At 43.7% G+C, this 25977-nt stretch overlaps 1 protein-coding gene and 1 pseudogene across 2 annotated transcripts; both read left to right on the top strand.

Moving 5' to 3' along the window:
• Nucleotides 1-5856: 5856 nt before the first annotated feature.
• On the top strand, nt 5857-7405 carry LOC121026026 (tubulin alpha chain-like; annotated as a pseudogene).
• Nucleotides 7406-16446: 9041 nt separating this feature from the next.
• Nucleotides 16447-25105, top strand: UXT (ubiquitously expressed prefoldin like chaperone). 2 transcript variants are annotated; one of them, XM_040468794.1, is made up of 7 exons: nt 16448-16574; nt 16755-16861; nt 18263-18344; nt 18484-18551; nt 18822-18929; nt 24723-24786; nt 25005-25104. In XM_040468794.1, exons 2-7 carry the CDS (start codon nt 16764-16766, stop codon nt 25056-25058), a joined length of 474 nt encoding a protein of 157 aa, XP_040324728.1. In that variant the 5' UTR covers nt 16448-16574; nt 16755-16763; the 3' UTR covers nt 25059-25104. The 2 variants fall into 2 exon arrangements, with proteins under 2 accessions (XP_040324729.1, XP_040324728.1); XM_040468795.1 differs by lacking the exon at nt 24723-24786 and having other exon boundaries at nt 16447-16574; nt 25005-25105.
• The last annotated feature ends 872 nt before the right edge of the window (nt 25106-25977 follow it).

Here is a 25977-nt window from a genome sequence, read left to right as displayed (position 1 = left end):
CAAGATGGAGGGAGGCAGGACAATATGTGTTTAAAGAGTCATCATGCCAAAAATAGCTTCTACTGTTATCCCTCTCCTCATACTCATAATCTAGTATAATCAAGAGAAAAACATCAGACATACCCAGACTGGGGGACATTCTACAGGATACCTGGCCAGTACTCCTCAAGACTGCCAAGGTCACAAAAAACAAGGAGGGAGTGAGAGACTGTCACAGACCGGAGGAGACTGAGGAGACATGACAACTAAATGCAGTATGGTACCTGGACTGGATTCTAGAACAGAAAAAGGACATTAATGGGAAAAACTGGTGAGATCCAAATAAAGTGTAGAGTTTCATTAATAGCAATGTGTCACTATTTCTTCATTTTCAAAAAATATACCATGGAAATGTAAGATCTTGAATAATGGAGGAAATTGAGCAAGGGTTATACAGAAACTCTTCCTACTATCTTTGCACCTTTTTTGTAAATCTAAAATGATTCCAAATTAAAGGTTTGTTTTTTAAAAAAACAATTCAGCTCAAATACTGGCAAAAGGTTGATACTTATTGAAGCTGGATGGTAAGTACAAGGTGGAGTCATTGTACTATTTTCTCCACGATCATAAAAATATTTTAAATGTTTATTTATTTATTTTGAGGGTGGGGCAGAGAGAGGGGAGGCAGAGAGAGAGAGTATCCCAAGCAGGCTCTATGCTCAGTATGGAGCCCGATGCGGGGCTCAATCCCACGACTGCAAAACCACGACCTGAGCAGATATCAAGAGTCGGACACTCAACCGACTGAGCCACCCAGGCGCTCCAACCATAAAATATATTTTAAAGAACAATGAGCTCATTCTGATTCTTTGAAAAATTTAATAAGGTAAACATGTACCAAAGCTAATTAGGAAAAAAAAAAAGGAGAGAAAAGGCATCCTGAAAATAGAATGAAAAGGGAGAAATAACTACAGATAACACTTACTTTAAAACGTTTATAGAATAGTGTAAACAATTACCCATTAACTCAAGACCTAGTTGGTATCACCTGAATCTGCATATCAATCTTAGCATCACTAAAGATCAGATGATAGACGTTATGTCTGTCAACAAGAATACATGGCAATGGGAAGCACACAACACCACCTATGAAGAATGACCACACAAAAAAAAAATTGAACCTAAATTTAATCCAGCATCCAGATATAGGTCACATATACATGAAATACGAATAATGGGAAATCAAATTAGATGACTTCATGATGGGGGCACCTGGATGGCTCAGTCGGTTAAACGTCCAACTTCGGCTCAGGTCATGATCTTCTGGTTCGTGGGTTCGACCCCTGTGTCAAGGTCTGTGCTGTCAGCTCAGAACCTGGAGCCTGCATCGGATTCTGTGTCTACCTCTCTCTCTTCCCCTCCCCAACTCATGCTCTATCTCTGTCTCTCAAAAAATAAATAAATGTTAAAAAACAAAGAAGACTCCATGATGAAAAAAAGCCAATTGAATCCAGGTTGTGGAACATTCTACAGAGCCAATGACCAGAATTCTCCACCAAATCAATTTCATTTTAAAAAGAGAGGAAAAAACTAAATAAAATAAAATAAAATAAAATAAAATAAAATAAAATAAAAAATAAAAAGGGAGGAAACTGTTACGACTGGAAACCGATACAAGGTGTGGACTTTTTTTCTATATCCCTGCTTGCTTTCCCCTGGATTATTTCAAAGCAAATTCCAGACACCATGTTTATTTAATGTTACTCCCCCAAATAAGGATGTCTTTGAAAATAATGACTATAATATCATTATCACACTTAAAAATTTTACAATTCCAGCTTAACAGCAAATATCCAGTGTTCAAATCTCCCCAAGTGTATCATAGTTTTGTTAAATGTTCATCCATTTTTGAGAGACAGAAAGAGAGAGAGAGTGCATGCATGCACAAGCGGGGGAGGGGCAGAAAGAGAGGGAGGCACAGAATCTGAAGTGGGCTCTGTGCAGACAGCCCTATGCAGGGCTCAAAATCATGAACCGCGAGATTCTGACTTGAGCCAAACTCTTAGACACTTAACTGAGCTACCCAGGTGTTCCATGTATCACACATTTTTAAATGAATTGTTTGAATCATGATACAGATAAGGCTCTCACATTCTGGTTGGTTGATAGCTTTCTTTTTTTTTTTTTTTTTATTAAATTTTTTTTTCAACGTTTATTTATTTTTGGGACAGAGAGAGACAGAGCATGAACGGGGGAGGGACGGAGAGAGAGGGAGACACAGAATCGGAAACAGGCTCCAGGCTCTGAGCCATCAGCCCAGAGCCCGACGCGGGGCTCGAACTCACGGACCGCGAGATCGTGACCTGGCTGAAGTCGGCCGCTTAACCGACTGCGCCACCCAGGCGCCCCGGTTGATAGCTTTCTTAAATTTCTTAATCTATAGTACTTATCCACCTCTTTTATCTCTCCTTGCATGTATTTGTTGATGAGAAGAGATAGTCTTGAAGAAGTTCAAAATTAATGTACTTGGAATGAATTTCCAAATGCATCCCATGGTGTTAGTTCACATGTTCCTCTGTTTTCTACATTTCTGGTAAATTGGTGGTTAGATCTATTGATAAGATTCTGATTCAACTTTTTGTCACAAATGCTTCAGAGGTGGTGTGACCAATGTGCTTTCATCAGGTTGGGATGTTAGATTGTCATTTTTTGTGATTTTATCAGTAACTGGTGGTTATTGCCTAGTTACACTAACTCAAAATGGTTCGCAAAGTAATGATTTTCTGTCACCCTTCTTCACTTGTTAGAAAAACACCTTCATGGGCGCCTGGGTGGCGCAGTCGGTTAAGCGTCCGACTTCAGCCAGGTCACGATCTCGCGGTCCGTGAGTTCGAGCCCCGCGTCAGGCTCTGGGCTGATGGCTCAGAGCCTGGAGCCTGTTTCCGATGCTGTGTCTCCCTCTCTCTCTGCCCCTCCCCCGTTCATGCTCTGTCTCTCTCTGTCCCAAAAATAAATAAAAAACGTTGAAAAAAAAAAAAGAAAAAGAAAAACACCTTCATTAAGAAAACTCTTCTCTCATCAATTATTCTGTTATCTTTGGTAAAAAAAAAAATCATACAATAACAGCAGAATAAATGTTTGATTCTTCCCCTTTATTTAAGCAAGTTTTAAATTAATGAAGTGGTTTATGAGCATCTCCAAATGTGACCTAAGAGTTGTTTTTGTATCAATATGAACTCTTGGATTTAAACATATTCAATGTGCTTCAAACCCTTGCAGTTGTCCCTAATGATGTTCAAATTGTCCCATCTTTCACCAGTGGAAGCTTCTTCATTTGGTTTCTGAGTTCTTTTGACATGACTATAGTAGCTTTTGAAAACTTGCTGGCTGGCTGGAATAACAAGATGGTCTGATATCATCTCACACACTTCTTTCTACAGTCCTAAAATCACTCATTTTGCAAAGGATCCCTGATTGCTTTTAGTGGGCAATGATATATATATAGGCTCCCCTCTGGACACTAGGAATTCTCAATGCCACTGCACTGACTATTGCTTCTAAGTCTTTTCCACATGTTTCTCCATTATGACTTTGATTTTTTTTAGTTTGTTGAGACTTGTTTTGTGGCCTCACATGTTATCTATTCTGGAGAATGTTCCAAGTGCACTTGAAAACAATGTGTCTTCTGCTGTTTTAGGATGGAATGTTCTGAATATATCTATTAGATCCATCTGGTCCAGTGCGTCATTCAAAGCCACTGTTTCCTTTTTCATTTTCTGTTTGGAGTATCTGTCCATTGACGTAAGTGGGGTGTTAAAGTCTCCTATTATTTTTGTATTACTATAAGTTAGTTCTTTTATGTTTGTTATTAACTGTTTTATGTATTTGGGTCCTCCCATGTTGGATGCATAAATCTTTACAAGTGTTCTATCTTCTTGTTGGATTGTCCCCTTTATTATTATATAGTGTCCTTCTTTGTCTCTTGTAAAGTCTTTGTTTTAAAGTCTATTTTGTCTGAGATAAGTATTGCAACCCCAGCTTTCTTTTAACATCCATTTACATGATAGATATTTCTCCGTCCCCTCACGTTCAATCTGCAGATGTCTTTCAGTCTGAAATGAGTCTCTTGTGGGCTGCACATAGATGGGTCTTGCTTTTTTCATCCATTCAGTCATTCTATATGTTTTGATAGTTCTCAAAGCCTAAAATGTATACTCTCTCATCCTTTTACAGAGAAAGGGCCATAGAGAATTGTTCAGAATATATAAATCCATACATTAAATATTTAGCTTCATTATTAACATTCTATATAGTACTTAACTAAATTATGCCCATTATCTATTATAACCCAGTTATAAAGATATATTGATAATTCAGTTTGATTAGCATGAATTCAGCAGACTAATTAATAGTTCAGTAAGCATATCTTTCTACTATGTATTATACCCGGTGGTCACTGCCCTATATGTCCATGATTCTAAATAACCCTTTTGTATTATCCATAAACAAATTTGCTTTCAAACGTTGTTTGGCGGTAATCTGAAATATTTTACTTTATAAAATCAAATGGTTGCTATTTTTATGTTCTCACAAAAACTGATTTTTAAAAATCACTTAACAAAGTCAAATTTTCAAAGGAGTATATTGGCAGACATTTTTTAAAAGCAAGTTTTGGATGGATTGCTAATTTTTTTTTGTAGCGCTTAGTTTCAAACATAACTAACAAAAACAGAAATAAAAATAACTTAAAGAAGTATTTGTGTATAACCATTACAGATGACAAAATACAAAAATGAAAGAAATTACAATTCATTTTTAAGACCACAAATTGAAATACTGTCTACAATTTATAATATACATTGCAAAACATCAGAAAGGAAGACAGAACACGTGAAGTCACATGGGGCATCTGGGTGGCTCAGTCGGTTGAGTGTCCAACTTCAGCTCAGGTCATGATGTCACAGTTTTGTGAATTCGAGACCCACATCGGGCTCTGTGCACAGAGCCTGGAACCCACTTTGAGTTCTATGTCTCCCTCTCTCTCTGTCCTTCTCCCGCTCTGTCTCTCTCAAAATAAATAAACTTAAAAAAAAGAATATTAAAATACATTGTAAATTTAAACATAAATATGCAAAACTTTTAGAGGAAAACATGGGAAAAAATCATGGGAGTTTTGTCTTGTGAAGACATGACACTAAAACCATGATCCAAAAAAGAAAAAGCAATCAATAAATTGGACTTCAAAATTAAAACCTGTTGCTTTGTTTAAAAGAACAAAAAGAGGGGCATCTGGGTGGCTCAGTCAGTTAACCGTCAGACTTCGGCTCAGGTGATGATCTCCTGGTTCGTGAGTTTGAGCCCCGCATCAGGCTCCTTGGTGTCAGTGTAGAGCTGGCTTCAGATCCTCTGTCCCCCTCTCTCTGCTCAGCCATCAAAATTAAATTAAAGAAAAAATATCCTTTTAAAAAGGAACAAAAAGACTAGGAGAAAATCCTTGCAAACCAAATATATGACAGAAGACCTGTATCTAGCGTATACAGAGAACTCTCAAAACTCAACAGTTAAAAAACAAACAAACATGGGGCGCCTGGGTGGCGCAGTCGGTTAAGCGTCCGACTTCAGCCAGGTCACGATCTCGCGGTCCGTGAGTTCGAGCCCCGCGTCAGGCTCTGGGCTGATGGCTCAGAGCCTGGAGCCTGTTTCTGATTCTGTGTCTCCCTCTCTCTCTGCCCCTCCCCCATTCATGCTCTGTCTCTCTCTGTCCCAAAAATAAATAAATATTGAAAAAAAAAAAAAAAACCAGTGCATTACTTACCTTGACTCTTAGCCTGTCAAGGACAGTATCTGGGACCCAGTGTCTACTCCTGTCTCCTGCGCCTGCTAACCCATAGCCACTATGTGTGAGTGCACTTCCATCCACGTTCACCAGGCTGGTGTCCAGAAAGGCAATGCCTGCTGGAAGCTCTATTGCCTGGAACACTGCATCCAGTCCGATGGCCAGATGTGAAGTGACAAGACCCCTGGGGGAGATGACTCCTTCAACACCTTCTTCAGTGAGACAGGTGCTGGCAAGCATGTGCCCAGGGCAGTGTTTGTAGACCTGGAACCCACAATCATTGATGAAGTTCTCACTGGCATCTACCGCCAGCTCTTCCACCCTGAGCAGCTCACCACAGGCAAGGGAGATGCCGCCAATAACTATGCTTGAGGGTACTACACCACTGGCAAGGATCAGTGATCAAGGTAAATGATCATTGACCTTGTCTTGGACCAAATTTGGAAATTGGCCTACCAGTGCACAGGTCTTCAGGCTTCTTGGTTCTTCCACAGCTTTGGAGGGGAAACTGGTTCCGGGTTCACATCCCTGCTCATGGAATATCTCTCCATCGATTATGGCAAGAAATCCAAGCTGGAGTTCTCCACTTACCCAGCCCCCCAGGTTTCCACTCCTGTGATTGAGCCCTACGACTCCATCCTCACTACCCATACCACCCTGGAGCCCTCTGATTGTGCCTTTATGGTAGACAATGAGGCCATCTATGACATCTGTTTTAGAAACCTCAGTATTGAACGTGCAACCTACACTAAGCTTAACTGCCTTACTAGCCAGATTATGTCTTCCATCACTGCTTCCCTTAGATTTGATGGAGGCCTGAATGTTCATCTAACAGAATTCCAAACCAACCGGGTGCCCTATCCCCACATCCACTTCCCTCTGGCCACATATGCCCCTGTCATCTCTGCTGAGAAGTCTACCATGAACACCTGCATGCTTTGGGCCAGCCAATCAGGTAGTGAAATATGACGCTCCCCATGGTAAATATATGGCTTGCTGCCTGTTGCACCATGGCGACATGGTTCCCAAAGATGTCAGTGCTGCCATTGCCACTATCAAGACCAAGTGCAGCATCCAGTTTGTAGACTGGTGTCCCATTGGCTTCAAAGTTGGCATTGATTACCAGCCTCTCACTGTGGTACCTGGTGGAGACCTGGACAAAGTACAGCGAGCTGTGTGCATGCTAAGCAACACCATAGCCATCACTGAGGCCTGCGCTCACCTGGACTACAAGTTTGACCTGATGTATGCCAAGCATGCCTTTGTTCACTGGTATGTGGGTAAGCGCATAGAGGAAGGAGAGTTTTCTGAGGCCCGTGAGGACATGGCTGCCCTTGAAAAGGATTATGAGGAGGTCGGTGTGGATTCTACTGAAGGAGAGGGTGAAGAGGAAGGAGAGGAATACTAATTACCATTCCTCTCAGTCCCAAAGCATGTCACACTCAGAACTTTAGCTTCAACATTAGCTGACAGTCATTAAACCTTTCTGGTTAGATTGTCTTCACTTTTAACTGTGATCATGTCTTACTTTTCCATGTGTACCTGTCAGATTTTTCCCTGATGTCTCAAAGTAAAGGTTTTTAAGAAAGGGGGAAAAAACCAATCCAATTAGAAAAGGATGAGCAGGGGCGCCTGGGTGGCGCAGTCGGTTAAGCGTCCGACTTCAGCCAGGTCATGATCTCACGGTCCGTGAGTTCGAGCCCCGCGTCGGGCTCTGGGCTGATGGCTCAGAGCCTGGAGCCTGTTTCTGATTCTGTGTCTCCCTCTCTCTCTGCCCCTCCCCCATTCATGCTCTGTCTCTCTCTGTCCCCAAAATAAATAAACGTTGAAAAAAAAATTAAAAAAAAAAAAAAAGAAAAGGATGAGCAAAGGACGTAAAAAGACGTTTCACCAAAAAGGATATACAGATAACAAACAAGCATGTGACAATATGTTCCATATTACTGGCTATCAGAGAAATGCAAACTAAGGCCATGATGAGATATCAGCACACACCTAGCTGAATGATTAAATTTTAAAAAATAGTGACAACACCAGATGCTAGGGAGGATGCAGAGAAACTGGGTCGCTTATACATTGCTGGTGGGACTGTAAAATGATACAGCCACTCTGGAAAACAGTTTGGCAGTTTCTTATAAAATTAAACATGGATCCAGCAATTTTACTCTTGGGTGTTTATTCCAGAGACATGAAAATTTATGTCCACATAAAAAGCTGTCCCCTGATGTTTATAGTAACCAACCCAAATGTTCTACAACAGGTGAATAGTTAAACTGTGGTCATTCACACCATGGAACACTACTCAGCAATAAAGAGGATTGAACTACTGATACAACAACTTGGATGAACCTCTAGGGACTTCTGAGTGAAAAAATCCATCCCAAAAGGTTACATACTGTATTATTCCATTGATATAATGTATAAATAAGCAAAGGGCATGAAGAGACATTTCATTAAAGATGACATACAGGGGGTGCCTGGGTGGTTCAGTCGGTTAAGCATCCGGCTTCAGCTCAGGTCATGATCTCACGATTTGTGAGTTCGAGCCCTGCGTCGGGCTCTGTGCTGACAGCTCAGAGCCTGGAGCCTGCTTCGGATTCTGTGTCTCCCTCTCTCTCTCTGCTCCTCCCCTGCTCATGCTCTGTCTCTCTCTCTCAAAAATAAATAAACATTAAAAAAAATTTAAAGATGACATACAGGGTTGCCTGGGTGGCTCAGTTGGTTAAGTATCCAACTCTTGATTTTGGCTCAGGTCATGATCCCATGGTAGTGGGATCGAGCCCCACTCAGTGCAGAGCCTGCTTGGGATTCTCTCTCTCTCTCTCTCTCTCTCTCTCTCCCTCCCTCCCTGCCCCTCCCCCCCCACACACACTCCCTCTCTAAAAATTAAAAAAATTTATTTTTTTAAACTTTTATTTATTTTTGAGACAGAGAGAGACAGAGCATGAACGGGGGAGGGGCAGAGAGAGAGAAGACACGGAATCCGAAGCAGGCTCCAGGCTCTGAGCTGTCAGCGCAGAGCCCAACGCGGGGCTCGAACCCACAAACTGCGCGATCATGACCTGAGCCGAAGTCCTGACACTTAACCGACTGAGCCACCCAGGCGCCCCCAAAATAATTTTTTGGAGATGATATACATAGGTAAAATGCACCCATAAAAATTTGTTCTATATCATTAGCCATTAGGGAAATAAAAACTAAGACCACAATGAGATATCACTACACATCTATTAGAACAGATTAAAAAAATAGTGACAATGCCAAATGCTAGTGAGGGTGAGGAGATATTGGATCTCTCATGCATTGCTGATGGGAATGTAAAATGGTACAGACACTCTAGGAAATAGTTTGACATTTTCTTAAAGAAATTCAACCTACACTTCTCCTGCAGCCCAACAGTTGAGCTCCTGGACATTAATCCTACAGACACGGAAACTTAAGTCCACACAAAACCTGTACACAATCGTTCATAGCAGCCTTGTTTGTACTAGCCAAAAATTTGAAACACCCTAAATGTCCAAGTGAGGACTATGCGAATGGTTAAACACACTGTGATACAGGGGCGCCTGGGTGGCGCAGTCGGTTAAGCGTCCGACCTCAGCCAGGTCACGATCTCGCGGTCCGTGAGTTCGAGCCCCACGTCGGGCTCTGGGCTGATGGCTCAGAGCCTGGAGCCTGTTTCCGATTCTGTGTCTCCCTCTCTCTCTGCCCCTCCCCCGTTCATGCTCTGTCTCTCTCTGTCCCAAAAATAAATAAACGTTTGAAAAAAAAATTTTTTTAAAAACACACTGTGATACATCCACACCATGGAATACTACTCAGCAATAAAAGGAAGAAACTATTAATACCTGCAACTTAGATGGATCTCCAGAGTGTTGTGCTGAATGAGAAAAAAAAAAAAAAGAGTGCATCTCAAAAGGACACATACTGTATAATTCTAGTTATAAAACATGCTCAAAATGACAAACGTATAGGAATTATAAAGTATAGAAAATTATGACATGGAAAACAGAGTAGTGGCTGTGAGGAGTTAGGGATAGCGGGAAGAGGGGTAGGGGTGACTACAAAAGGGTAGCATGAGGCAGATCATTACAGTGAGAGGATATTTCTGCATTGTAGTAGAGGTTCATCGAATGTGCACCCATAATAAAAGAGCACAGAGCTACACACACACATTGGACTGACGTCAGATAGCTTCCTTTGTTTGACACTGTACTATAGTTATATACGATTTAACCACTATAGGAAACCGGGCAAAGTGTATACAGGAATTCCCTGTGCTATCTTTCCAAATCCTGGTGAAGCTGTAATTATTTTTAAACAAGAAAAAAAATTTTAATGAAACAAAAATATGCTCCTAGAGAAACAAAGACAGAGAGAAGTTTTTGCTAGGTGACCTGGCTGACAAGAACTAGTAAAAGACGTTTTAGAATTTTATTTTTAAAAATGTGTTATTTTGAGGTCATGTTGTTAGGTACATCCAGGCACCGGATCACAACTTTCTGGCAAATTGTTCATGTTCTTTTGTATAGATGTACCTTAATTAATTAGACCCATCCACTATTCATGGACACTTGGCTTGTTTCCAGTATTTTGCTATACACACAACGCTGCCACGCGTGCTCCGGTAATACTTTGATACATAATGGTGTTAATATACCTGTAAGATGAATTCCCAGAAGCAGAATTCATAGATCAAAAAGTAAGTATACTTTAAACTGGTAAAAGATATTCTAGATGAAAAAGTTCTGGGGACAGATGGTGGTGATGGGTGCACAAAAATGTGAACGTACTTAATGCCGCTGAAGTAAACTTACAAATGGCTAAAATGGTAAATTTTATAGTACATGTGTTTCACCACAATAAAGACAAGTAAAATTAAAAAAAATTTTTTTAATGTTTATTATTTGAGAAAGAGACAAGAGAGCAAGCAGGGGAGGGGCAGAGAGAGAGAGGGAGACACAGAATCAGAAGCAGGCTCCAGGCTCGGAGCTGCCAGCACAGAGCCCGATGCAGGGCTCGAACCCACAGACTGTGAGATCATGACCTGAGCCGAAGTCGGCTGCCTAACTGACCGAGCCACCCAGGGGCCCCAAGAAAGGTAAAATTTTTAAAAAGTACTTCTGTATTTACTCCCCAAGTATGTAACAGTACTAGCCTCCCCGCATACCTGTCAACCGCAGCCAACGTGGAGAGGAGCTTCTCAGATTCCTCTTCAGGGAAGGGCTCAGGGCCCAGCTGTGAGAAGCGGGGTTACTTGAGACTCAGTCTCCAGTTAGCTCCACTGGGCTTCACCTCACCTCTCACACCAGGGTCCAGCTATCGTCAGGGCTGTCTCTAGGCAATGACCGAGCAATGAGGAGATTCAAAGGACTAGGTGGGACTCCCCTAACGGACAATCTTTGCTCTGGAGCTCCATGTGGAGATCCACGTTGAACTCCATGTTTGTCAGGTTGGCATCATGGTCTGAACGTCCCTCGGCTCAATCCTGCTTTGCCCCTTTTTCTTTCACGGACGCCCTATAGACCTGGACTTCTAACCCCCACGTCAGTATCTGCTTCCTGAAGAACTTAAGCTGTGACACCAACAGTATATTACAAACCCTTCTGGTCTTTTCCACCCTGTAGATGAAAAACAGCATTTCACATGTTTTATTTTGCATTTCTCTATTATGATCGAGCATGAACACATTTTCATGTATTCAAAAGTGATTTGCATATCTGTGAATTGTGTCTGTCTTGTTTCTTCTAAATTGTTGGGCTTTTGTATAGATTTGTAGTACTTTACGTATTAATTAACCAGCCATTGACTGCATCTGTTGCAAATGGTTTTTTTGTTGTTGTTGTTGTTTTTTTTTTGCAATCTGCCATTTGGCCTCAGGGTTTTTAAGGTTAACCCTGCATACATTAATTTTATGAACACGATGGGTAAATTGTTACACAGCAATGGAAAACTAACACAGCTATCTACTATTCCCAATTTTTTCTACAACACACATATGGTTTAAACATGAGACAACCACAGTTTTTATAAAGAGTGCTTATCTTTTAGAAGTACACACTTCATCTAAGGATAAAACGGTATCATATCTGAGATCTGCTTCAATAAGTGAGAGATGAGATTGCTGTATGTTGATAATTCTTGAAGCTAAATGATGGATTCATGGGGATTTATTACACTTTTCCTTACCCTTTTGTATATGTTTGAAAGATTCCATAATAAAAAACTTTTTAAAAGTTAGACTCACAGAGGCCCCTGGGTGGCTCAGATGGTTAAGCAGCCAACTTTGGCTCACGTCATGATCTCGTGGTTCGTGGGTTCGAGCCCCAGATCGGGCTCTGTGCTGACAGCTCAGAGCCTAGAGCCTGATTTGGATTCTGTGTCTCCCTCTCTCTCTGCCCCTCCCCCACTCCTGCTCTGTCTCTTTCTCTTGAAATTAAATAAACATTAAAAAATTAATAAAAAAATTAGATTCGTACGTAGAGATTAGCCAAAAGCATGTTTATGGTTTCTGATACAGGAAAACTAAATACTTTAAACGTCTACACAGGGAACTGGTTAAATTAATCACTTTAGGTATACAGTATATTGATATGTATTTTTAAAATTGCATAGAATAATGATGCACTTAACATTAGGCTATGGTCTGATAAGTCTATGTAAAATAAAATATTTCTAAGCAACAAAAAAATTTATGAATCCAGTGTGTCAATATATTCTCTCATGACTTCCGAATTTTATGTCATGACTAGAAGGGACTTCACTCTAAGATAATAATAAAACATGTTCTCCCATTTTTTTCCTTCTAGCACACTGATGGTTCCATTTTTACATTTACATCTTTAATCCACCTGGAATTTATTTTAGTGTAGGAAGTGAGGGAGAGTTCTAATTTTATTGTTTCCTGGTGAATGGCATGAAATATATCCTTCTGCTGATGAACTGGTATGCTTTTTCCTCGTGGGCAATACCCGTCACATAACTAACCTCATTTCCCTTTTGGCTATTGCTGTAGGAAGCTTAGGGACAAATTCACAGCTAAGCACGGAAGAGAATTTCACACCTACATCCCAATTTCCCCTGACGTTAATTTTCTACTTGCCTTATACTTTTGGTGAGCCTACCTTTATTTTTCAATTTTACGAGATGTATTCTTAACGGGTTCCAAATACCCAGTGGAACATAAAGGAGGCAGTGAATCAAGAGTTTAGCTCGAATTCATCTGGGCCTCAGTCATTTCTTGCTCTTCTTAGGTAAGGGCAAGACAGAGATCTCTAAGTCAGAGCCGGGGGAGGCTTGTGGGCAGGAGGTTGGCTGGGAGGGAGAGAAAATACAAATGGAGATGACAGACAGTGTCGGCCTCATACCTCCCAGAAGCACCAGCCTGAAAACACCCGTGTCCGTAAGCCAGGTGAGAGGTCACCAGTTGAAGCTTGGTAGGCCCACATACTTAGAGCTCCAACGTACGTATTGGTGATTAACATGGTTGTATAGAGCTGACATGATGGAGGTTGGCAAACTTTTCCTATAAAAGGCCAGATAGTGGGGCGCCTGGGTGGCTCAGTCGGTTAAGCGTCCAGCTCCTCATTTCGGCTCAGGTCATGATCTCACCGTTCATGAGACCGAGCCTCACGTCAGACTATATACGCTAACAGCGCAGAGCCTGCTTGGGATTCTTTCTCTTCCTCTCTCTCTCTGGCTCTCTCTCCCTCTCTCAAAATAAATAAATAAACATTAAAAAAAAAATAAAAGGCCAGATAGTAAATCCTTTAGGGTTTTCAGGCCACATGGTCTCTTTGGCAACTACTCTACCACTAGAAGCATGAAAGCATCCACAGACATGAGTATAGCTGTGTTCCAATAAAACTTTATTATTGGGAAAAAAAAACTATATTATTGGACACTGAAACTTGAATTTTATAGAATTTTCACATGTCACAAAATATTCTTTTTACTTTCTTCCAGCATTTAAAAAAAAGTGAAACCAGTGTTCTTAGACTGCAGGCTGTAGAAAAATATCAAAGGTCAGCAAACCAATGATGTAGAGCTTAGATGAGGAAGTGTGTTACTGGAAATATGTGTACAATTGTCAATACTTGGTTTACAATGCAGTGACATCCTTTAGATCAGTACTTTTACTTTGAGAGATTTATCATGAGGAAATAATCATAGTATTATACAAAAATAGGAAAGCAAAGACTGTTATCCCATCCTGGGTGTTAACCACAGAAAAAACTGGACACATCCAAACATCCAATAACATAGGAGTGGCTCCAAAATCTGAGGCCATCCTGTTGGGCTCTGTGCTGACAGCTCAGAGCCTGGAACTTGCTTTGGATTCTGTGTCTCCCTCTCTCTCTGCCCCTCCCCCGCTCACGCCCGTGCTCGCTCGCTCGCTCTCTATCAAAAATAAATAAATGTTAGAATTTTTTTTTTAATCTGAGGTCGTCTAAAACGTGGAATTCTATGTAGTCGTGTCAATAATTATTGCTGAGTCTGGAAACAGAGAAAGCAAATACGGTCAAATATTAACATTTGGCGAGTCTAAATGCAGGCTATATGGGTGTTCACTGCCAGCTTTTCTGTAGGTTTGAAATGTAAAAATAAAGTTGGAAACATGTTTTTAAAAAGTAAAAAAACGTTTCTGTGAAATGTAACTTAATAGATTTGCAGAGACCCATCTCCAGCTCATCAGAACTCTGTGTTCTTTTGTGTTAAATAAAGATGATAAGTATAACACCCTTTTTTACCCCACAGGAATATATTGTAGATTAACTCAGTAATAGTTGTCTAACTACCTGGAGTCTGTTTCAATCACACCAAATGCAACTTTAACTATATGTAACAAGATTTAGAAAAAACAATTTTTTTTTAGCACGTTCCCTTGGCTCTTCCGCCCCGGACTAGAGGAATGGGCTGATCGTGGAGGAGGGACAGTGCTCCTGCCACTTAGCCTGCAACACCTGCCCCTACCTGCACAACATCACCTGCAAGGTAACAAAACAAAGTATCCAAAGCTGAAAGAAGTGCATGATGTGCTTGGTGGAGCACCTGCCTGGGAGAATGTTGACTCCACTGCAGAGTCATGTCTTAAATGCGAACATCCTCTTGCCTATTTCAAGCAGCTTCTGCAGACTAGCCAATGACCACCTTCTATAAATGCTGCGATGCTCAGGGTGGACACCTCTGGAGGGGACCAAGGCCATACTGGCCCAGCTGTGTCAGTGTCTGCTTACCTTGTTCCCCAGGATGGATTCCCAGCCCAGAGTGTGAACCGTGAGTCCTGAGAGTCTTTGCTGGTGTGGCAGAAAGCTAACCCTTTTAGGGTAGCGGGCCAGGATATCAGCAAATGTAGCTCATCTGCCAATCAGCGGATGAGTTCATTTATGTCCAGGGAGATGGGGGGGGGCGGGTAGGGTATCCATAACTAAGTGCACTCTGTTTAATGTCCTGCTCATTTATCTTTTACATGTATTGAGTAATTGACATTCTATAAAATTTCGTATTTTTTTTTAATTTTTTTTCAACATTTATTTATTTTTGGGACAGAGAGAGACAGAGCATGAACGGGGGAGGGGCAGAGAGAGAGGGAGACACAGAATCGGAAACAGGGTCCAGGCTCTGAGCCATCAGCCCAGAGCCTGACGCGGGGCTCGAACTCACGGACCGCGAGATCGTGACCTGGCTGAAGTCGGACGCTCAACCGACTGCGCCACCCAGGCGCCCCTAAAATTTCGTATTTTTTTTAAAATCACATTTCTTTTACAATCATGTTCTAAGAACAAAGAAAACTTGCTTAGGTTTTGAGCATTTGAAAGAAAAACTTGCTTTTACACATGAAACCCACAAAGTATCTGAGAAGTCTTCCCTGGTAGGGGTGAGTGCTCTAGGCCCTATAGGCGGGAGTAGCATTTGAGGGATCTGGCATGTGGGTTCTCCTTCAGGCTCAGCCTGAACTTGCTGGGTTTGATGCTATTATTTGAAAATCGAACATAGAAAAATAAATGCATTAGCTTCAGCGCATACGAATGAATAAAAAGTTTACACATTTAAATAAAGACATTGGAACTATTTCTAACTACAGAGTAGCTGATCTCGAGCAGAGGACTTCAGCGACCCGCCACTTGACGCCTCTACTAAATGAAGTAATAGACATAGTGTGCTGTCAGTATCTGCTCGGATCCTGGTTATGGAATTGCGAGCTGCAAAGCCGGAGTTACCAAAGATGAATTTTAGGACCTCTGTCTCCATTAAAAATTTTTTTAATGCTCACATCCATCCCCATTACCGGGAGCCAAACCCAAATCTCCCGTGTGAAGAATCCAAATCCACGGCGATAGATCACAGGGATGTACCCTCTCCTTTTTACAAACCAGAACCAAAATCAATTCTTGTCTGGCTGCTTCCGAAGCTCTGACTTTTAAATACCAAACGCTTTACTCTCTCTCTCTACCTCCACCTGCACGCCCCGCCTCACCCAGAACCCGCCAAATCCCATTAAGGCCCGCCCCCGCGAGCCACGCGCGGTCCCCACAGGCTCCGCGCGCATCCCTGTTCCCACACGCTGCTGTCTAGTACTCTCTCCGGATTCCCTAAAGCCCCGCCCTTCTCGCCTCTGCTTCGGTGGTTTTCATCCCTTCAGAGCGGCCCCTCCCCACCTGGCTATTTGGTTGGCCCTCGCCCTTAGCGTACGTCATTCACCCGCGCCACCCGGAAGCCGCGGTTTATAGCAACCGTTCTTATTGCCGGCGGCTCTAAGGTGAGGGCCGTGTTTGGGTGTCCCTGGGTGGCAAGGTCCCAGAGTTGGGAGGGGCAGAAGGCAGAACCCCTGGCAGGAGTCGGACGAGCCCACTTTGGCTGTTGAGGGGGGTGCAGATGTACCGTGCTTGAGGCCAAACTGAGTGATCAACGTGGTCTGCCCCCCCCTCACATTCCTCAGGAGCCCATCATGGCGACGCCCCCTAAACGGCGGGCGCTGGAATCCACAGGGGAGAAAGTGCTGCGCTATGAGGCCTTCATCTGCGACGTGCTGCAGCGGGACCTGCGGTGAGTGACAGTGTGGAGGGCCGGGCGTTTGGAACGTTCCACGTGGGGAGGCGGGGCGTTTGAAGTCAGGGCCTAGCCTTCTGATTGGTGGGGAAGACGTTCGGAGGTCGGCCCCGTGCGCCCATCGAGCGGGGAAGGAGGGGCGACGACATCCGGGGTGCGACTGGACTGGGATGTGGCGGTCTTAGCAGAGGGTGTGTCCGCGCATGTGCAGCCTCCCATCTCGGGCCGAGTTGGGCTCCAAACCGGTAGTTCTTGGGTTCGAATCCTTCGCTTGGCCGTTTCTCCATCCTGTGAAGACGGTGTACCCCGTCTCGCCTTTTTGTGCCTCAGTTTTCTTATCTGTGATATGGGAAAGTTGATGGGACCTTCCTCAGGGGGCTGTTTTGAGTTTTTATTGTGTTCATTCCTTGTAAAGAATTTACTATGGATACTACAGGCTCAATGAGCATGAAAAATTATTACTATCCTTACTAGTCTGAGTAGGAAATAGAGTATTCAGAAATAGGACCTTGAACATCCTAAAAGAGATGGAGGAATTTTCTAGAGAATGGGACATTCTGATTGGAAAGAGGCATTGGCAGTGTGAAAACAATACTAAGAAATAGGGGCGCCTTGGTGGCTCGGTCCTTGAGCATCTGACTTCAGCTCAGGTCATGATCTCACAGTTTGTGAGTTCGAGGCCCACCTAAGGTTCTATGCTGACAACGCAGAGCCTGGATCCCACCTACAGTTCTCTCTCTCTCTCTCTCTCTCTCTCTCTCTCTCTCTCTCTCTCTGTGCCCCTCCCCTGCTCGTGTTCTCTCTCTCTCCCCCTCTCAAAACTAAACATTAAAAAAATTTTTAATAATAATACTAATAAATATTAACTAATACATACATAGAGCTTACTATTTGGCAGGCACTATTTTAAGTGCTCTTTTTATGTTATTTTTGAGAGAGAGTGTGCAAGCAGCAGAGGGGCAGAGTATCCCCAACAGGCTCCACGCTCAGTGGGCAGCCGACTTGGGGCTCAGTCTCACGACTGTGAGATCATGACCTGAGCCCAAATCAAGAGGTGCTTAACCCACTGAGCCACCCAGGCACCCCTATAAGTGCTTTATAGTAAACGCTCATGTAATTCTCTTTATGACTCTGAGGTAATAATTGTCATCCCTATTTTATAGGTAGGTAAATTGGGTCCTTAAAGAGGTTACTTACTTGCCAAAGTCACACGACTAGTCAAAAAAGAGAGCCTAGATTCAAACCCAAGCAGTCTGACTCACAATCCAAACCTTCACTTCTGCACTAAAATGCTTCTTTAGGGCATGGTGACATGAGGGTCTCAGAGGGTCATACTGTGAGGTATTCTGAGAGGGCCAGGGCTTCCTGTTGGTCACCATTCTCCTCTTGTCCCATCAGAAAAGTCCTGGACCATCGTGACAAGGTATATGAGCAGCTGGCCAAATACCTTCAACTGAGAAATGTCATTGAGCGACTTCAGGTAAAGACACCAAGGTTTGGTACCATTTTGGTGTATGTGGACAAGGGAGGGGGATGGGAGGAGAGACCCCAGACCAAAACCTGTCATCTGACCTAAAAGTTGACCACTGACCCCTACCTCTTTTTCCCTGGCCCCACAGGAAGCTAAGCCCTCGGAGTTATATATGCAGGTGGATTTGGGCTGTAACTTCTTCGTTGACACAGTTGTGTGAGTGTCTACCTGCCCCTATGAGCCCACAGGGTTCAGCTCCCCTCTTCATTCAACAGATATTTTTTTGACTATTTGCTATTTACCAGACACTGTGCTAAGTGCTGGGGATGTGACGGTAAATCAAATAGGACAAAATCCCTGCCCTCCCAGAGCTTCAATTTGGGGAAGGGGGAGGAGGGGATTAAAAAAAAAAAACCATCTCTAATAAACTCTATAGTATGCAGTGATAAGGACATCCCGCTCTTCCTCTAACCATTGTTTCCTCAGCCCAGACACTTCACGAATCTATGTGGCCCTTGGATATGGTTTTTTCCTGGAGTTGACCCTGGCAGAAGCCCTCAAGTTCATTGATCGTAAGAGCAACCTCCTCACAGAGTAAGTCCATTCTATGAGGATAGTGTCTAAAATACCACCATTTGCAACACCCTTCTCCCTTTCCCCATGGCTGCCTGGGATGATACTTCAGGGCCCATCTCCCCTCCTCCTCAAGGCTAGGGCTGAGGACAGTGGAGATACAAAGCTGAGCCCCAAGTATAGTACATAGTAAGCACTCAATAAATGGTCTTTGTGTTGTCCATCCACACAAACATTTGTTGGCTCTCTGCTGTATGCCAGGCTCCATACTTGGTGGCGGGGAGGCAGACAGAAGGGTTCCTTGAAGGCCCAATTTTGACCAGATCCAGGAGGTTTTGGCCTATAAATCAGTAACAGTAAAACAAACTGTCTCTGACTTCACCTCCTCCTAAGTTGTCTGCTCATCCACTGTGCTCTCACCACACTGACCTTCCCAGGCTTCTTTAAACACCCTCAGAACGAGCCCACCTGACTGCAGGGACTGTGCTCTCTGCCTGTAACACTCTTTCCCCAGGTACACGCCTGGCTTCCTTTCCCCTAACTCAGGTTAAGTCTTTCTCCAATGTCACCTCCTCAATGAGGACTTCCGTAGCCTAACTGTCAAATCACGACCCCTGGCTCTCCTCATTCCCCTCCCTTGTTCTACTTATGACCTCTCAATGTTTACTGTGTAATTTTACTTCTTTCTAAAATTCATTGCCTTTGCCCATTAGGATGTAAGCTTAACAAAGGGAGATATTTTGTCCATACCCCCAAGTGACCAGAATAGTACATGGCATAAAGTAGGCATTCTGTGTTTGTCGAATGTTGGAGGGGTGCCTGGGTGGCTCAGTCGGTTGAGTGTCCGACTTCAGCTCAGGTCCTGATCTTGCGGTGAGTTCGAGCCCTGCGTTGGGCTCTGTGCCGACAGCTCAGAGCCTGGAGCCTGCTTCAAATTCTGTGTCTCCCTCTTTCTCTGACCTTCCCCAGCTCGCACTCTTTCTCTCTCTCAAAAATAAACAAACTTTTTTTTTTTTTTTAAAAAGGGTACGTTGGAAACAGATTGAAGTGGGGATTGAAGCAGATTTCTGGTGATGGCAGCAGGGAGGTAATGTGGGGAGAAAGTATGGGCTCCAATTGAGTTTAAGGCTTTGTACAGGGAAGGGAAATTGGGAGTGTGGATGAGAGGTTTGAAATGTAGCTAAGGAAGGCCTCCCAGGGGCTATCTGGGGAAGAGCCTTCCTGGCAAGAGGACCACTGTGACTGCCATGTAGCAAAATTGCCAAGAGAGGGGACACTGAGCAATGCATTTAGATTAATATCATCTCACAAGAGTGAATACCACTCATCTAAAATTCCTTCTGGGTTATATTTATTCCTACATTCATTTCTTCCAGCATTGCCTCTCTTGTGGTTTTAGTGATTCTTCTCTTTTCAAACCTTTCCAGGGTTTCGGTGTTAGTAGACCCAAAAGAGCCTCAGACCTGCTGAGATTTCTTAATCTTAGTGATCAGACCAATTGGTGGAGGGGTCAAGGGGCTGCTTTCATGGGCCAACACAGTTCTGAACTACTGGTCATTTAGACCACATCCATTTGTTTTATTTATAACAAAGCTTTCCTTTGTATGTCACAGGATTCCTGAGCCTTCAGGTAGATTTTAATTTTTTTGAGACTTGCTGTCTTTCCCCCAAAATGTACCTGGGGCACCTGGGTGACTCATTTGGTTGAGTCCAGCTCTTGATTTTGGCTCAGGTCATGATCCCATGGTTTGTGGGACCAAGCCCTCCACTGTCAGCGCAGAGCCTGCTTGGGACTCCCCCCGCCCCCTTACCGCCCATCCCCTGCTCTTCTCCCTCTCTTTTTCTCTCTCAAAAATAAATAAACATTTTTTAAAAATTTTTAATAAATATATTGTCAGTGCCTAGTTGGTTATTGTGATGAGAAATGTGATTGAATCATTTATTAGTTTATTGTAATTAGTAAGGCTTCTAGAAGTTTAATCTTTCTAGGAGATGAAAATTTGTGGGGTAGTTCACTCTCATTTTGAAAAGACTTTTTTACTTGCAACTCACTTTGAACTAACTTCCCCTCTCCACTCCCCCTCTGTTTTTTTATGTAACCAAATGGCCTGTCAGTCCTTCCTATTCTTAGTATTATTTTGGGGGGAGCGGGAGGATCATATTATCTTTGTGTATATTCTTCTTGATTACACAGAAAAGAATACACATCCACACCATAAAGAGACGTGTAACTATAGAAGAGACAGAGAATAGGGGTGCCTGGCTGGCTCAGTTAGTGGGGCATGCAACTCTTGATCTCAGGGTTGTGGGTTTGAGCCCCACGTTGGGTATAGAGATTGCTTAAAAATAAAATCTTTTGGGGCGCCTGGGTGGCTCAGTTGGTTGAGCGTCCGACTTCGGCTCAGGTCATGATCTCACGGTCAGTGAGTTCAAGCCCCGCGTCGGGCTCTGTCCTGACAGCTCAGAGCCTGGAGCCTGTTTTGGATTCTGTGTCTCCCTCTCTCTCTGCCCCTCCCCCGTTCATGCTCTGTCTCTCTCCGTCCCCAAAATAAATAAACGTTGAAAAAAAAATAAAAAAAATAAAAAATTTTAAAATTAAAAAGGAGAGACAGAATATCTGACCATTAACACTGCCTTACATATTTAAATCAGTAGCAAAAAAATAAACATCTTCCATTTGTGTTACAACTAGCATATGGTAGACTTTGTATTTTTTTCCTTTTTAAAAAATGTTGCAACTCATAGCCTTTCATAGACTAAGCTTGTACCATTAACTAATTTTGTTATTTTCATTGATGTTCAAATTGCCCTTAGAATCTGATCAGGTTCACTGCTCTGTTCTTTGAGTACCACCCCAGATATTTTTTTTAATATGTTTTTTGTGAGTTTATTTTAGTTTTTTTTATTTTTTTAAATTTATTTATTTATTTATTTATTTAGAGAGACAGAGACAGAGAGCATGAGCAGGGGAAGAACAGAAAGAGGGAGAATCCCAAACAGGCTGTCAGCACAAAGACCAACATAGGGCTCAAACTCACAAAACCATGAGATCATGACCTGAGCCAAAATCGAGAGCTGGATGCTTAACTGACTGAGTCACCCAGGGGCCCCTACCCCAGATATTCTTGAAAGCATTCTTGCTCTCTGACAATACCAGGCTTCATTTATTTCTTGCCTTTTTTTGTGTGTTTTTTTTTTAAATAGTGCCAGGAGTCAGGGAGAAGGTCAGAGGGAGAGAGAGAGAGAGGGAGAATCTTAAGCAGGCTCCACACTGAGCACAAAGCCCAACGCAGGGTCTGATCCTGCGACCCTTGGATCATGACCTGAGCAGAAATCAAGAGTCAGACACTGAACCGACTGAACTACCCAAGCACCCCTATTTCTTGTCTTTAAACATAGACTCAACCATCTTCTGAGGACTTCAGGTTCCTTTGAACAGAGTAGTTAATTATTTATTCAGCGTACATTGGGTGACTACTATGTGCCGTGCACTGTTTGGTTCCTAGGGATACAGCAGGGCACAAAGCAGACCGATCTGTTCTCTGCCCTTACACAGCTTATCTAGTCAGGGGAGCCAGATAATAAAAAATAAGTAAATGATACAGTATGCCACACAGGTTGACTATGCTACAGAGAAAAGCATGGAATGGAGAGAAGAAACACTGGGAAAACTTTTTTTTGTAACTTTGTATGGTAACAGGTGGTAACTAGTATTATTGTGGTGATCATTTCACAATGTGTATAAATATTGACTCATTGTTGTACCCCTGAAACTCTGTTCTGTACCAATTATACTTTAATAGTGAAAGGAAAAGACACATTGCCTAGGATGGAGCGATTGTAATTTTAAATAGAATGCCTGACAGGATGTGGGGTATAAGAGTTTTGGGCTGAATAACTGGAAGGATGCAGTTGCCATTATCTGAGAGGGAGAAGATAGAGAAGGGGAAGATTTGGATGGGGAAGATCAGGAGTTCAGTCTAGGACCTGTTAAGCATGGGGTGCTTGTTTAACATTGGAAGTTTTTGAAGATGTGGTTAAAACCCCCAAGGCTGGAGTTCAGGAGAGGGGTCTGGACTGAAAATATAAATTTGGGAGACACTGATATACAAATGGATTTACAATACTGTTTTTTTTCCAATTCAACATTCTATGTTGTTATACTTTTCTTACTGTATTTAATTTGCCTAAAATTGACTTCTGTGATAGCTCAGCACAATAAAATCCATATTTCTCCTTATCACAGTATCAAGACCCTGCGTGATCTAGCCCCTGCCTACCTCTTGGACCTTATCTTGGACTTTCTGTCCACCATCCACTTAATTCCTACCACTCTGACTTCCTGAACAGCTCTTCCAAAAGCTCTTTCCTGCCTCTTGGCCTTTTGGGGGGAAAAGACCCTCTTACTGTTTAACTCTTACTCATTCTTCATTCTTCAAAAGGGCCTTCCTTGACCTTTGGTATCAGTTAGGATTCTTTTGAGTGAGACTGATCCCAGTTGGCTTCTAAGATATAAGGAATTGAGGGGCACCTGGGTGGCTCAGTCAGTTGAGCGTCAGACTTCGGCTCAGGTCATGATCTCGCTGTGAGTTCAAGCCCTGCGGCGGGCTCTGTGCTGACAGCTCGGAGCCTGGAGCCTGCTTTGGATTCTGTGTCTCCCTCTCTCTCTGCCCCTCCCCTGCTCATGCTCTGTCTGTCTGTCTCTCTGTCAAAAATAAACATTAAGATCTAAGGAATTGACTGGTTTATGTAACTCCGCAGTCAAGAGCCAGAGTGGTTTCAGACAACTCCAGCTTCCCAGTTAGGCCCAGTTAAGCTTCCAGGCTTAGGCTTTGGCATCTTCTTTGAGTCCTCTTACACCTGACATCCAAACTTTGCTAAATCCTGTTGACCCTACTTTCCAAGTATGTTCCAAATCCAGTCACTTCTCATCACCTCAGCTGCTGCCACTGCGGTCTGAGTTTCCATCTCTCACCTGGACTATTACAGTAGCCTTCTCACTGGACTTCCTGCTCCCACACTAGCTTTCCTTATCCCCAGTCCTCCACAAAGCGGCCAGGTGGATCCTCTTAAACCCTAGTCGGTTCACATTCCTTCTCTGGTCACAAGCCTCCCTTGGCTCCCACCTCACTTAGAGTAAAAGTCAGAGTCCTTACCATGGCCTGGTGGGTTTTACACGCTTGCCTCCCCGGCTTACCTCTCTGACTTCCCCTCCTACAGTCCCCCTTCGCTTATTCTTCTCCAGCCACACTGGCCTCATTGCTGTGCTTCAGACATGCCAGGTACACTCACACCTTTGCATGTGCTGGCCCTTGTGTCCAGAACATTCATCTTCCATAGATCCACGTGGTCCACTTCTTTAAGTCTTTAGTCAAATGTTTCTCAGTACAGTCATTTGTAAGTACTCTAATTAGAATTGTAGCCCCACTCCCGCACTCCTTATCATCTCTTATCATTTGACTTTTTCATTTTACTTATAGCCATCTGACACACTCTGTATGTCATTCCACCATTTGTCCCTCTTAATGAGAACTCGAGCTCCATAAGGCTGAGATTTGTGTTTGTTGCGTTTGTTGTTCTCTCCCCAGTCTCTAAAAGTGCCTGGCATAGAGTAGGGGATTCAATAAATGTCTCTGAATCAGTGCAGTCCAGGTGGTGGCAGGGCATCTCCGCATAGGAGCAGGTGAGGCAGTAGGTTCCACCTGTCACATGGAAGTCATCCAGGACACAGGTAGTTCTTGAAGTGATGAGGAAGCAGCATCCTCATGAGCCTAAGTGGGGCCCACTTCGCCCTTTCTTGTTTCTTTTCTCCAGGCTCAGCGACAGCCTCACCAAGGACTCCATGAATATCAAGGCCCATATCCACATGTTGCTAGAGGTGAGAGCAGATCACCCCACTCCCAGACTCTGTCTCCGAATGTGTTCAGGGTGGTGACCTGAGGAAGGGAGAGAGCCAGGGACGAGAAAGACCATCTTTCTCTCTAAGCTGGAGCCAAGCTGGAGCCAGGCTGGCTCTGAGGGAGGGGAGGTCAGAGCAAGCCTGGGATGGGGCCTGGACCCAGTCTCTGTTCAATCTCTTCTGTCCTCTTTTTTCAGGGGCTTAGAGAGCTGCAAGGCCTGCAGAATTTCCCGGAGACACCTCACCATTGACTTCTTCCCTGCCTCCCCAGACATTAAAGAGCCTGAATGCCTTTGAGTCACATGGCCCTTCTTTCCCCACCTCAACCCCTGCTGTTTGCTCAAGTGCCCTGTTTCTAAAGCACCAAGTTATCAGGAGGCCCAGAGATCCAGTCTCCGTGTGAAACCTTTAAAGCACCCCTCAAGTCCCGCCTCCAGCCTGTTGCCTAGCAGCATTTGCCACTTGACTTTCTGCTCTGCCCTATCTTCTGTCGCCTTGGCAACCTGGGCCCCCCACCTGGCTCTTCTGTTTCTTTTCCTGGACATAACTCTCTGAATTATCATAGAGCATGGGCCCGTTCAAGGTGGAGGTTTGTTCCCAAGACACTCATTCCTGGCCCTAAGTTTTGCCCCTCTCCCACACCCTAATCATTACTGGGGTACCTTAGATTACGCCCACGCCCGTCTCGGCTAAACCTTGGCCTCACCCCGCTTCTAAATAGTTCCAGCTTCCACCAATGGGCACAAAGCCGAATCCCTCCCTCCCTGGTCCGGCCCCTATTCTAGGTTGAGTCCAGCTTCCGCCAATCAATGCAGAGCCAGGTTCCGCCCGTTTATAACTGGCTGCTGCTCGACGCTACCCTCGTAGGCATTTAGTTTCCACCACTCAACGTCCCTTTGCGTGCCTGGCGGCTGTCCAGCCCTCCTATCTCTGTCCCCTTCTAAACTCGTCTTTTCTAGCCAATCACTATAGAGTTACCGTGCCCACCTACGCACAGCCCTGGCCCGACCCCCTTCCAGGCGGCTGCTACGCCCACTTCCATACAAGTCCAGCTTCCGCTGAGCAGCGTGGAGTGCAGCACCGCCCCGTTGGTATTTTGGCAGCTGTCTAGGAGTCTCTCATTCACCAATTAGCAGAAAGCAGGGTCCATCGGCCCCTATCCTCGGAGGC

This window comes from Herpailurus yagouaroundi, unplaced genomic scaffold (assembly GCF_014898765.1).
Source record: "Herpailurus yagouaroundi ecotype Mexico unplaced genomic scaffold, PumYag 67793, whole genome shotgun sequence".
Classification (NCBI taxonomy): domain Eukaryota; kingdom Metazoa; phylum Chordata; class Mammalia; order Carnivora; family Felidae; genus Herpailurus; species Herpailurus yagouaroundi.
This window is presented reverse-complemented; position numbering and strand designations above follow the sequence as displayed.

Bases quoted from the DNA above. Each gene is read 5' to 3' on its own strand.
- UXT (XM_040468794.1), top strand. From the start codon at position 16,764: ATGGCGACGCCCCCTAAACGGCGGGCGCTGGAATCCACAGGGGAGAAA. The intron at 18,345-18,483 runs GTAAAGACACCA...CTGGCCCCACAG, and splicing joins ATGTCATTGAGCGACTTCAG to GAAGCTAAGCCCTCGGAGTT. The intron at 18,552-18,821 runs GTGAGTGTCTAC...TTGTTTCCTCAG, and splicing joins TTCTTCGTTGACACAGTTGT to CCCAGACACTTCACGAATCT.